The sequence below is a fragment of the Trichosurus vulpecula genome, chromosome 2 (assembly GCF_011100635.1).
Source record: "Trichosurus vulpecula isolate mTriVul1 chromosome 2, mTriVul1.pri, whole genome shotgun sequence".
NCBI classification, from domain to species: Eukaryota; Metazoa; Chordata; class Mammalia; order Diprotodontia; family Phalangeridae; genus Trichosurus; species Trichosurus vulpecula.
The window spans coordinates 117743010-117757173 of record NC_050574.1 but is presented as its reverse complement, the minus strand read 5'-3'; the positions used below and the strand labels follow the sequence as shown (position 1 = coordinate 117757173).

General features: G+C 43.5%; 1 protein-coding gene across 1 annotated transcript; it reads right to left on the bottom strand.

The window, feature by feature from the left end:
- Positions 1–3077: 3077 nt before the first annotated feature.
- On the bottom strand, positions 3078–11863 carry LOC118836719 (NADH dehydrogenase [ubiquinone] 1 subunit C2-like). The gene is made up of 4 exons (XM_036743922.1): positions 11814–11863; positions 10947–11290; positions 5601–5744; positions 3078–3271 (listed from the first exon to the last, which is right to left on the bottom strand). The coding sequence occupies exons 1-4, from the start codon at positions 11861–11863 to the stop codon at positions 3222–3224; spliced, it is 588 nt and encodes a 195-aa protein (XP_036599817.1). The 3' UTR covers positions 3078–3221.
- Between the last annotated feature and the right edge of the window lie 2301 nt (positions 11864–14164).

Here is a 14164-nt window from a genome sequence, read left to right as displayed (position 1 = left end):
GGATCAGTTGAGGAAGCTCTGCTCTAACACTCCTATTAAAGGTTACTCTGTGACTTTCAGAGTGAACTGAACAGCTCAATACCGGTAAAGCCATGTCCTTCTTTATTTACCCTCTGGCAATGAAGTCCTCTGATCAAACAAGGCAACATCCCCAAATTCTTATGATGTTTGTTCTCACTACGTATCCCTGAATCCATGGTGAGGGAATGACGGCATCTTGTAAAGCTAGATCTTAGTGGCTGTTATTTCTCCAGTCTCCAGGACATTTTCCTTCCTTTCCCCTTGAGTTCAGTGCCTGGCCTATAGTCTTTCCACCATAACTTTTGCCCTCCTACTAGAGGACTTTAACATATATACAAAGGCTCCTTTAAATACACTAATTGCACAGTTCTCTGTTCCATCTAAGCTGCATGGAGTCAGACACTTATTCCCTTGATCCTGCCACCGTTTATGAACTTGAAATTCCTTTATCTGATCATAATCTTCTGTCATTCCATCTCTCCCTATGCCTTACGACCCTAACCCTGTTCTGCATCCTCACTGTGATCTCCAGTGACCCCATTTCTTAGTTCTTTCTGGGTCCATATCCCTGAACTGACTAGACCAGGAGTGGGGAACCTGTAGCCACATGCAGCCCTCTAGGTCCTCAAGTGTGGCCCTTTGACTAAATCCAAACTTCACAGAACAAATCCCCTTGATAAAAGGATTTGTTCTATAAAACTTGGTATATTAGGAAGGCAGAATTTATGATTTCAAAGAGAATCTCATATGTGCCTAAAAGGTCCAGAACCGCAGGATATAAGGAATTCTCTAGGCAGAAGGCAGGAGAACTAAAGCATGTATTTACACTCCACAATAACAAGCCCACAAACCAGCATCCCCATTTTGATATTTTCATCAAAAGCTTCCAGGCCCAATAAGTCCGCCTTACAAGGGTAATCAGAAGGCCACAGAGAAGCAAGATGGTATAAGGCAAAATCGTATACATGCTTCCCCTCTATGGTAAGAAGATTACCCACTAGCCTCTAGTCAGCTCTGCTACCAGCAGCTCAGCTTCGGCTGTAGGCGTCTCTGGCTCCAACCGGAAAAGGAAAGGAGGATCTTCAAGCTGTCCTCTCCCCTCTTATAGAGTTTTTGACATCATCAAGCGCCGCCTGAACGACCAGGGCCGATTGGTTCTTGACTTGGCCCCTAGCCCAGCGTAGACCACGTTAACACACCTCCCCTCAGCCAGCGCCACGACTCATCACACAGGAAGCTCTGGTCCTGCCCCGGAAGAGCAAGCCCCAGCGTCCAGGGAAGCTCAACGAGGCGAGCTGAGTCATTCAAAGAAAACAAAGTCCATTCTGGCTACACTTGGACTCAGCCAAAAGGTCGCATGCAAGGACCTAGAAGGCCACATGTGGCCTTAAGGCTGTAGGTTCCCCACCCCTGGGCTAGACCATCCTGCCTTTCCTATCTTGACCTCTTGGTGAATCAGTCAGATACTATGCCTTACATTCAAATTCCTTGCTCTCTTGTCCTACCACTGATCACACTTTGCTAAGTTCCTACCCTGGATTACTTGGATCCAGGACTCCCTTCATTCCTAGTCATAGGCTACTGAATGGAGCTGGAAATAATCACAGCACCATGCTAACTTGCCCCAGTACATATCTGTTACAGAACCTTAAATGGGTCTTCAAAGGAATAAGCCAATGCTTTGGTATCACCCTAATTGATTTGCTGTCCCAATCACCCCAGAGGCTATTTGAAACCTTTTCTCCACCATCCTTCCAGTCACCAATGCTTGCAACCTTGAATCAACTGATTTCCTCACTGGTGCTCACCTCACACATCCAATGTGTTGTCAAGTCTTGTCATTTCTATCTTCCCAACCCCTTGTATAGATGTTTCTCTCCACTCACATAGTAACCACCATGGTGAAGGCTCTTGACATCTACACCTGGATTGTTTCAAAAGCCTTTCAGTTGGTCTCCTTTCCAAATCTCCCCATTCCAATCCATTCTCCCTTCAGTCGTGAAAGTGATTTTCCAAAAGCATGTTTCCTCCCGGCCCCTCAATAAACTCCAAAGGCTCCCAACTAGATCCATGATCAAATGCTCTGTGATGCTTTTTGGCATTTAAAGTCTTTCACAAACCAGCCTCTCCTTCTTTTGCAGTCTCCTTAAAATATGCTCCCTTATTCACATAGTAAATTAAGAACAGCTACACCACTCTACTCCCTATTCCACCCACATGACACTCCATTGCCATCTGGGTGCCTTTTCACTGTCTGCTATACTTGGCATGCCTCCCTCCTCCAGGCTTTCCTAGCTTCCTTTAGGACTTAGCTCAAATCCCACCTCCCTTAGGTCATTCACAGTTCCATACTGCTCCCTCCTAGTGCATTCCCTCCAGGATGACCTCCTCATTATTTGTACATCGTCCCCTCTACTGGGGCAGCTAGGTGGCGCAGCAGATAGAGCCAGTCCTGGAGTCAGGAGGATCTGACTTCAAATCTGTCCTCAGACACTAGCTGTGTCACCCTGGGCGAGTCGCCTCACCCTGTTTGCCTCCATTTCCTCTTCTGTAAAATGAGATGGAGAAGGAAATGGCAAACCTCTCCAGTATCTTTGCCAAGAAAACCCCAAATGGGATCACAAACAGTTGGATGCGACTGAAACAACCGAACAACAACAAACTCCTCCATTAGAATGTGAGCTCCCTAAGGGCAAGGACTGTGTTTTTGCTTTTCTTTTTACCCCTAGTACTTAGCAGTGTTTGGCACACAGTAATATAATAATAATAATAATAATACTAAAAGCTGACTAACTGTAAGTGTCTTAGGGGTGGCACCTCATATCAGTGCAAGAATTAGAGTGCACAACACGTCCTTTCCACAACATAGGTGCAGTTTCTTTTAAGTAACTCTTCAAGAGGTCCTTCAAGGTCAGAGCCCAGAAACTGAGAGATGCGTCGGGTCTGGCAAGGAGCCTTTGGTAACCCAAACACGGTTATACTCAACATCTTATTCCCATACTTTGCTCATAAGTATTAAGGCATAACACATTTAAGAGGGCAGATGACTGAAACAGTGGTGTATTCATGTCACTCATTTAATTATACGACCTTAATTTTTTTCATTACACATGAATTTGAGATATATCAGAAATACATCCCATTGAGTTCATCAACAAAAGCTCTTGGGAAAACAATAAAAGCAAGCAGGGTGAGAAGTTTCAGCGAACTGGATAAAAATCTTCAAGAATTTCAGCAAAAGTTTTCGTTTCTACAAAAGAAAAGGATATTGTAAGATGAGTACTTTAAATATTTTCATTAGAAATCTAGTTTAAATTTTCCCTGAACATATTTACTGTTGATAGGAATACATGTATTTAAAGATGTCACTACTTTTACAGGAATACACACATTTAAAGGTGTCACTCAGAAATTTTCCAGAGCAATTGGTTAGAAAGACTTTGCTGTTGCTTCCCTTTAGAGTACTGGGTTCGGGGGGAGGTCAGGTTATTAGAATGACTGCAGTGCTGCTGTGTGGAAGACAAAGGAAGGGAATGACTCCATCAGTCAGGAGAGAGCAAGCAGCCGGGCACATTCAAATGTCTTTGAGCTCTGGTTTCCAAAACAAATGGCTCACAGCCATCAGTTGTTCAGAACTACAGTAGGGTATAATATTTACACCAGATTTTAAACTGATCTTTTAGCTTTCTCAAACTAATGAAACCCGCTAATCCCACATTCCTATTCCTGTAAATTTATCTAAAAATATTATCAAAAAGAAAAACAAAAACACCTCAAATCTGGATCCCATGCAAGGCTGCGATGCTATGTAGTGACAGGACCTTGGGGAAGCAACCTCTCCCTTGTGGGACCTGAGTCCCTTTACCTGAAAAGTGAGGGGCTACACGTGTCTGACCAATAGCTACACAAACTGTGACACATGAATGAGATGGGATGTTACTGCATCAGCACAGGAAACAAACATGAAGAATTTAGTGACACATCAGGTAGCTTAGGAAGTAAAGCAGAAATCAGGAAAATAACATATGCGATCACTACAATAATGCAAATGGAAAGAACAACAAAAGTGAATGCCGTGTAATTCTAATCCTGGCTCCAGAACAAAGCTAGGAAAAGACCCATCCATGCCCTTCACACGGTTTGGGGGGACTTCGTGTGCAGACTATTCTATCTACCGACGTCAGACAGTGACATCTGAGTGCTTTGGTGGGGCTTTCCTTGCCCCCTTTTTTCCTTTTTAATCTTTTTTATAATGAAAGGCTCACTGGGTGAGAGGAATAGATCTGGAAATGGATGGATCTAAAGACAAAAAATAGCAGTAAAAAAAAAATGAGAAGGCCAAACTAGACAGTAACTGAGATCTCTTCTAGCTCTAAAACTGTGTAACTGCTTGTAAACAAGAATGCTGATGGTCGTATGAGAGTGAAAAACTGGAAACCTAAATGTCCAAGAATGGGGAATGATGGAGCAAACTATGGACCACCAATGTAATGGATAACTACAGCACCATTAAATATGATGGATGTGAAAGAACACAGAAAATAATGAAAAGAAAGTGAAGGCAAAAACTTTATACACATGAAGGCACAGAAACATAAAGAGAACTGTATACTGAATACTGTTCTATGTTGGTTTGTTTACTATGTAAGGCTTAGAAATAATTTTTTTAAAAGACTAGCATTTTTTGTCTAAATAAAAAACACCCTGTATTTGTTTGAAAACAATATACAGGACTGTATATCCGTAAGACCCAGGTTATAATACTTGTTCCATCAATTATCAGCTCTGTGACTTGAGGCAAGAAACTTAACCTGAACCTCAGTCTCCTCGTATACAAAATGAGAATACTATTACTCACACTGCCTACCTCACAGGGCTGTTGTGATAATTAAATCAAAGGCAGCCCATGCTCCAAAACGACTCTGGGCTCACAGAGATCTATATAATTCTGGGAATGTCTGGTATGAACTGGGACCTAAATCATTTTATAAGCATACTGGCAAGCTCAGGCTAGAAAGGACATTGGAACAATAAAATATTTACCTGGGACAAAAATGAACAGTAAACCAACAGAATGCAAATAAAACCCACATTGCCAGGGAGTCCAGTCTCATCCCCCTCTCTGCTCTGGTAGAAGCAATATGTAAGATAAGGCCTTGCCACATAGGCAGGCTAGTTTTTCCCAAAAAGGCAGGGAATCTGTCCCCGAGACCTGACCAGTCAATCCAGGGGTCTACACTTGACCCCGATATTAATTATTCTTGCTTTTTTTGTCCTATTTGCCAATTTATTGGATGTGAAATGCAACCTATGACTTATTTTAATATGCATTTTTCTAATTAGTAGTGATATGGAACAATCTTTCACATGGCTATTTGGATTATGTAATTCTTTTTTTTTTAAGACTATGTAATTCTTTTGAAAACTGTTGCTCAAACCAACCAGGATAGAACTCAAGGACTTTATTTCTGACTCTATGATGACTTATAGACTTCATATTACATAGTCTCATGTATAGTTACAAATTGTATATTAAATAACATGTAGCTTCAGCAATTTCTGAAAATTGAAATACCTACCTTTTTCTTTGAAATCTTCTGGATGTAATTTCATATACTTAAACATATCACGGTCCCTTTCAGCATACTTAAAGTCTTGGCGTTTAATAAGGTAATATCCCACAAAAAAGAATGAAGTGACATACAGGAGCTGGCGATGCAAACCTGAAATTAACGAAAAACCAAAACCAAAAGATAAATGGAAATCAGGTTTTGTGATGAAGAAAGAATTGTATTTAAATATCATACAAATGGCAGTCATTTTTTTCCCATTACTCTAAAATCATTTCAAAAAAAGTCTCCCAATTCATTCGTTCATTCTACTACTGGGCATTTGCTGGGCAAGGCACTGTGGGAGATGCAAAGCTGACTGGCATAGAAAAAAAGAACACAAGTGGAGGCTGGTTTCAGGTTCTGCTCCCATATTTATCTGTATAACCTCGCTTGGGCAAATAACCTTTCACTTGGAGACTTAAGTTTCCTCATTTTCAAATAAGAAAGATTGGTTAAAATGATCTCTAAAGTCACTTTTAACTCTAAGGTTGAATCTGTTGATATCTCAGATTCCATGAAATTTTTCTTGGGGAAACAAGAAGAATCTGCTTGTCACAATACAAAATGCAAGAGTTCCTTTGAAATGAACCAAAATTTGTCTGCAAGTCAAGAACTTCTTAAGCACCTACTATGTGCCAGACATCGTGCCTAGGGATACAAAGAAAGACAAAAACAGGCTCTGTCCTCAAGGAGCTCACAATCCAATGGGGAGAGACAACATATAAACAACTATATACAATCAAGGTGTGTGTGTGTGTGTGTGTGTGTGTGTGTGTGTGTGTGATAAACTGAAGATAATCTCAGACAGAAGACACTAACATTAAGAAGATTAGGAAAGGTTCCTTGTGGAGGGTGAGATTTTAGCTGAAACTTAAAGGAAGTAAGGGAAGCCAGGAGGCAGAGATGAGGGGGCAGAATTTCTAGGCATGGGAGACAGTTAGTGAAAATAACACTGAATGTGGAAATGGAATGTCTTGTTCGAGGAATAACAAGGAGGTAGAGGTCACTGAATTGAAGAGTCCATGGAGGGGAGGAAGGTGTAAGAACACTGGAAAGGCAAGAAGGGGCCAGGTTATGAAGGATGCCAAAGAGAGGATTGCATCTTTGATCCTGGATGCAATAGGGAACCCACTACAGTTGTGGTGTCAAACTCAAATAGAAACAGGCGCTACTCAACTGTACATAAAGATCTCTACATGCTGCATATTGACTTAGAAAACTTAATATCATCTATGTTTTTGTACGCAGTAACAGCAGTATTGTACAATGATCATGTGAATGACTTAGCTCTTCTCAGCAACACAATAATCCAAGACAATTCCAAAGGACTCATGGTGAAAAATGCTATCTGCATCCGAAGAACTGACGGGGTCTGAATGCGGATTGAACCATGCTAGCTCTCATTTTTTTTTTCGTGGTTTTTTTTGGTCTGTTTTCTTTCACGATACTACTAATATGGAAATGTTTTGCATAACTGCACATGAATAACCTTCATCAAATTGCTTACCATCTCAGGAAAGGGAGAGAATTTGGAACTTGAAATTTTTTTTAAATGAATGGTAAAAATGGTTTTTACATGTAATTGTAGAAAAAATAAAATATTATTTAAAAAAGATATATGAGAGTACTGCCTCTATAAAAGGCCCATAAAGTATAATGAAATAATAAATATTATTTATGTTTTATTGTATTTTATTTTTGTTAAATATTTTACTATTTCCCAACTGCATTTTAATCTGGTTCTGGTTGCACTCAGGAATGTTGTAGGTTATGTGTTTGACATCTCTGCACCAGATTTATTGAATGGGGTTGACGTGCTCTTTAGGAAGGTCACTTTGATAGCTGAGTGAGGGATAGAGTAGAGTTGGGCGAGACTAGGACAGGAAGGCCAACCAGAAGGCTACTGTAGTGTCAGAGGAGAGAAGGCACACACCACAGATATTCCAAAGGTGGACTTTACAGAACTTGGTGACACATTAGATATTGGGGGTGGGGAGTGGGGGAGGGAGAAAGTGTTGAGAGTCAGGAGTTGAGGGTTGAGGATGACATCTCAGTTATGAGCCTGGGTGACTGGAAGGATGGTGGTACCCTTGACACCAACAGGAAAGTTAAGGAGAGAGGAGGGTTTGGGGGGAAAGATAATGTGTTTAGTTTTTGACATGTTAAGTAAGATTTCTACAGATCCACCAGTGGGCTATTGCAGTAGTCTAGACATGCGGCGATGAGGGCCAGTACTGGGGTGGTGCTAGTATCAGAAAACAGAAGGGCGCATATTTGAGAGATTTTGCAAAGGTGAAATCAACAGATTGGGGCAACGTATTGAACGGAGGGTGGGGGTGAAGAGAAAGATGGGCGTGAGAGAGACAGCAAGGAGGTAAGGATGACACATAGGCTGTAAACCTGAGAGACTGGGAAGGCAGTGCACATTTAAGGTTTGGGTTAGAAACAAATTTAGGGTTAGTAATAGGGAAGTCTGGAAGAGAGGAAGATTTGGGGGAATGATAATTAGTTCAGTTTTAAGAGGTCCTAGGGATATCCTGTTCAAGATGTCTAATAGGCAACTGGAGATGTCAGTAGAGAAATTAGGGCTGGATAAGAAAATTTATGAATCATTAGTATAAAGATAATTTGAATCCATGGTAGCTGATGAAATCACCAAGTGTCATAATATAAAAGAATAAGAGAAGAGGGGTTCAGGATAGAACCCTGTGTAACACCTGTGGTGGGGGGATGTGATCTGGATGAGGATCCAGCAAAAGAGACTGAAAAGGAGTAGTCTGAGGGGTAAGAGGAGAACCATGGGGGCGAGGAGCCTGAAAACCTAGAGGGAGGAAGGTGATAAATAATATCACAGACTGCAAAGAGGTCAAGAAATGTAAGGACTGAGAAAAATCCATTGGATGTAGCAATTAAGAGAGCAGGGTAGATTGAATGATGAGGAGAGATCATAGAGAGTTAAGAAGAGGAGTGAGAGGAGAGGGAATGGAGGCACCAATTTCAGAAGGCCTTCTCAAGGAGCTTAGACACAAAATGAGAGTCAGTGGGGATGGAAGGATCAAGTGAGGGATTACTTCTGAGGACAGGGTAGACATGGGCATGTTTATATGCAGCAGGAAAGCGGAAGAGAGGGAGAAACTGAAGATAATTGAGAGAGTGAGGAGGATAGAAGGGGCAATCTGCTGGAGAAGACGGGATGGCACAGGATCACTTCACTAATCACTTCACTCTCCACAGTGATTGTTCCCTCCAAGTCTCCCACAGCTTTCGCCCACACTCTGCGCTCACACCTGGAGGCCATTCTTTGAGAGCTCCTAGTCTCCAATCCTCCTCCTGAGGCATCACTCAGATGCTTTCCCTCACTCTGTCCTTCACTTGGATGTCAGATGAAGAGGCCCTTTTCCTTGCCAAGGAAACCCCTTTTCAGGCACCCTCAATCTCTTCTCCTCCCATCTTTTCCAGCAGACTGCTTCCAGTATTATCCTCAATCTATCTTCAAGAGATATCTATTGCGTCTTTCTCCAATGCCTAAAAACACAGGCATGTCTCCCCACCCTTAAAAGCCCTTACTTGGACGGACCCACCCCTGCTAACTGTTGCCCTCTGTCTCTCCCTTTCTGGCCACACTCCTTAAGAAAGTCGTTTTCATTAGGTACCACTATTTCCTCTTCTCTGACTCTCTCCTAAGCCTTAGGCAGTCTGGCTTCCAACCTCATCATTCAAAGGAAACTGCCTTTACCAAAGTTACAAAACATTTTCTGGCCAATTCTGACGGCCTCTTCTCAATCCACATCCTTCTGGACCTCTCTGCAGCATCTGACCCTCTTCTCCTAGATGCCCTCCCCTCTCTAGGCATCAGTGGCATCGTTTTCTCCTGATTCTCCTCCTATCTGACTGTTCTTCAGTCTCCTTTGCTGGATCTTCACCCATGTCATGCAACAATGGGGGTCCCCCGAGGCTCTGTTCTGGGCCTCTTCTAGTTTCCCTCTATATTATCTCCCTTAGTCATTTCATCAGCTCCCATGGAATCAATGATCATCTCTATGCAGAAGATTCCCATATCTATATATCCAGCCCTAGACAACCTCCTGAGCCCTAGCCCTACATTACTCACATCTCAAACTGGATGTTCCACAGGCATTTCAAACTCAGCGTGCCCCGAACAGAACTCACCATCTTTCCCTTCAAACCTTCACCTCTTCCCATTTCCTATTCTAGGGCTATTCCCAGGCACCAAGCCTCCTCATTTGCTCCTTCTCTAGACTATTGTAGTCGCCTTCCTGCTTCAACTCTTTCCTTACTCCAATTCATCCTCCACTCAGCTGACAAAATAACTTCCCTAAAGCTTAGGTCTGACCACGTTATAATCCCCCACTCAATAAACTCATTGCTTACTGAGGTTCCTGAAACTACTGAAACTTAAACGCTAGCAGCACGTAAAGCATTTAAAGTTCTTCATAACCTGGGAAACCCAAAGGAAGAGGTAAGGAGAAAGGCATGGGAGACGGCCAGTGCAAAGGCACAGAGGCAGGAGACAGAATGTCACATGTGAGTAACTGCAAGTTGTTTACGTAGCTGGATCGTAGAGGTCCTGGAGGGGAGTAAAGTGTAAGAAGACTACAACAATAAGAGGGCGCCAATCAGGTTACGGGCAGCTAGGTGGTGAAATGCCAGATCCGGCAGCAGGAAGACCTAAGCTGAAACCCAGCCTCAGATCCTTACTAGGTCTGTGACCCTGGGCAAGTCACTTACTCCTGCTTGCCTCAGTTTTCTCATCTGTAAAATGAGTTGAAGGAAATGACAAACCACTCCAGTATCTCTACCAAGAAAATCCCAAGTGGTGTCGCAAAGAGTCACATACAACTGAACGACAACAAGACCACCAAGCCAGAGAAGCCCAGAGAGGGGAAGTAACTTTGCTCCTGTCACAGTTCACATCTGTGGCAGAACCACAAACTGTGGAGTCTCAGCTCCCCTTCCAGTACCCCCTCGTTCACAATGCAGGAGGAAAAGCCAGAGGGAAGTGACTCGCCCAAAGGAAGAAGGAGAAAACTAGAACCCAGGGCCTCTGAGTCCAAATCCTGGGCCCTGGTCTAGGCAAGTGCAGATTTTCAAAGCACTCTCCGCCCCCCGTTCCCCTAGCACCTCCTCCCTGCCCAGAACTGTGCATGCGCGTCCCCCTGTCAAGAGCACGCCAGCCCTAGTCCTACCCCACCCCCCTCCCCTGTCCCGTGCATGCGCGCCTCTCAGTCCCCCTGTCATGTGCACGCGCCCCAGGCCCCGTCCCGTGCATGCACGCCCCAGCCGTGATCTCACCAGCGGTCACCACCGGCCGGCGATTGAGCAGGTTATCCAACAGCCCGGCGCAGTAGCCCATGAAGCCCGTGTAGAGGACCCGCGGGTCCGTCAGCTTCGGCGGTGGTAAGCTCCGGGCCTCATCGGGCAGGAACTGCAGCGGGATGGAATTGGGCCTCACGCTCATCTCGCCAACACCACCGCCGCCGCCTCCTTCGGCTGAGCTGAAGGGCACCCTGCGGTGCGCCGAGCAAAAGCGTCCCCCCGGCCACGCAACGTCCGGAGCCGCCGCACCAAGGTTCCGCCGTTCTAAAAAGTCCGCCCCCTTTCCCTCTCCCGGGAAAAGAACGCGGGCGGAGGTGGTTCTGGAACAGAGGAGAGGGACGTGAAGCCTGCAGAGGGCAGGTCTTTTGCATAAAGTTATACAGCGCATCGAAGTTGGAATAAGATCAAGTGAGGACTCAAAAAACAATCACATTTTGCCTTGTATAGAAATTATTTATACATACTACCCATCTCCTTTGGTGAGCCCCTCAAGGGCACGTAAAAGTTGGGCTACGTGAATGTGTACATTTCAATCAAAAACATTTATGAAATTAAAATAACAAACACGAACACTTCAATATACAGAGAAGAGCAGAAAAAGAAAAAATAAAACTTCTATTCTGGCCAAAGGCTTTTACCATCATACCTGATTCCCCAGCCCCTCGTTTCAGGACTCGTTCAAAGAACGAATCACGATGCTAGAAGTGGGAAAGGACCTCGGGGGGCATGTGGTCCAATCCGGGGCTGAGCAGGAATTCCCCCCTTGCAAAACGAGAGACAGGGGAGGAGGCGTCTCACCTTCCCTTCCCTGGAAGACCTTTGAAGGAAGGGGGAAGCCGCTACCTCCCAAGGAAGCCAGCTTTACTTTTGGACAGCTCCCGCTGTGAAGGCATTTCCCCCCCGAAATCCAGCCTAAAGCTGCCTCTCTGCAACTTCCAGCCTCTGCTCCTACTTCTGTATCTGGGGACAAGTAGAACAGGTCTAGTCTCTTTTCCATCGGCAATTTAAATACTGTAAGACAGCTTGTATGTACCCCAGAGACCTCTTTCCCAAGCAAAACGTTCTCTATTCTTTTTAACCGTTTGTCTTATGACAATACCTCAGAGCTTCTCTATCTAGCACCTGGTGGCGTAATGGATAGAGCAGTGAACCTGGAGTCGGGACTTGAGTTCAAATCCAACCTTCGACACTAGCTGTGTGACCTTGGGCAAATCACTTAACCTCTGCTTCAGTTTCTCGAACCATAAAATGGGGATGATACTAACATCTACCCTGTTGTAAGGATCAAATGACATAATTGTAATGTGCTCAGCACAATGCCTGGTACACAGTAAGGGTGTTAGCTGTTATTACTGTTGTGGTGGTGGTTGTCCTCTCAGGGTATTGTCCAGCTTATCAATTTCTTTCTGAAAATATATAGAGAGAATTGGGGTTTGGTGGGAAGAGCTCTGATTTGGGAGTCTGGAAAATTGGTCTTAGTCCCAAATGAATCACTCTTTGGAATTGTTTCCTCATGAGGACCGACAATAGCATAAAAGAAAATTATCTTGAAAGACTTCAGAACTCTGATCAATGTGGTGATTTTAGAAAACTGAGGAGAAAGCAGGAACCTCCTGTCTGATGGAGTAGAAGTGTAGAATGGATTATATACAGGCTGTCACAAAAGTCTCAGTGTAGTTTTAAGCTTCAGTAGCTTAAGAATTTTGGGATGCTTGTATGTAACTCATTCTACACTAAAACTTTTGGGACACTCTGCATGGAACCCGTTCTGCACTAAGACTTTTGGGACACACTATGTATAACCCATTCTACAGTAAGACTTTTGGGACACTGCATAGAACCCATCCTGCACTAGGACTTTTGGGACAACCTGTAAATTCAGACATGGCTGCTTTTGTTTGATTTGATAATTTGTTTTGCTTGTTTATTTTCATTTCTTACAAATGTGCTTCTATGGAGGGGATGTGAGTTAATGGCTAGTGACAAGGATTTCCCCCCCCCAAAAAGAGCATCAATGGAATAATTAAAATTAAATAATAAATAAATAAAATAATTAAATTTTAAAATTATCAAAATTTAAAAATGCAGAAAACAAAGACATTTAGGTGACAAAAGAGGGCAACTTTGCTATTATTTTGTTAAATTTAATGCTTTTAAAAATAAACTATACATAATACAAGTTTATTAGTTTGTACACTGTCCTGCTTTTTTTCCTTCATATTCTTCAAATGTTTGTTGATGATTAAGTTCCTACTAAAAACATTTAAATGGGAGGGGTGTCCATTTATATGGCCTCTCAGGTCCCTTCCAGCTCAAATGTCTTATGAGTCTATAATTAGAGATTATCCAGTTCAACTCCTCCTTCCCCTCACCACTTGAGGAGGTGGTGAGATTAGAGGCAATGAGTTTATCCTGGGAGGGGCATCTTGTTCTAGGCAGGGCAGCAGATGCAGAATGATCTGGTTTAAAAGAAGAAACACTGCATACTGAGATGGAATAGGGTTGAGGACTACACCTGTGACTTTATGGCCATAGGCTACTCCTGGGTGAGGAAACTCCCTCTACCAGTGCAGGTCACCACCCTTCCCTGAAACTCAGAGTCTTTGAGAGCTGCTTAGAGCACCAAGAAGTTAAGTTAACTTGCCTCGTCACACAGCCAGTGTGTGTCAGAGGCAAGACTTTATCATGCTGCCTTCAGAGATAGGTGTTGTTGTTTGTCCTTCATTCTCATTCTCAAAGAGGACCAATGACTTCACAAGAATGATGTCTTGACTTGCAAGTGAATTGGTTTTAAGTGAGGCAGAGCTGTGCAAGGTCATCAGCCTCACTTTCTCCTCCAGAGTCATTGGAACCCAGTGGCAAGACACAGGTCAGGATGATCGATGATGGCCCCAGATGCAGTGGAAGACCTTGGCCTTTTTAAGCTAAGATCTTTCCCAGGTCTGTTTGTTTGATGGAGATAGGTAAATAGAAAATAAATACAAGGTAATTTGATGGGAGGAGGTACTAGGACCTGGCAGGGTAGGGACAGGGCTTTGATTTGGGATTTGAGCTGAGCTTTGAAGAAATTTTAATAGGGGAGGTGAGCAGGGACTTCATTCATTCATGCATTCAAGGCATGGGAGGACAGCCTATTCTAAGATATAGAGACTAGAGAGGAAGGTTGTGGGAGAGCCACAGATGGAAGGTTAATT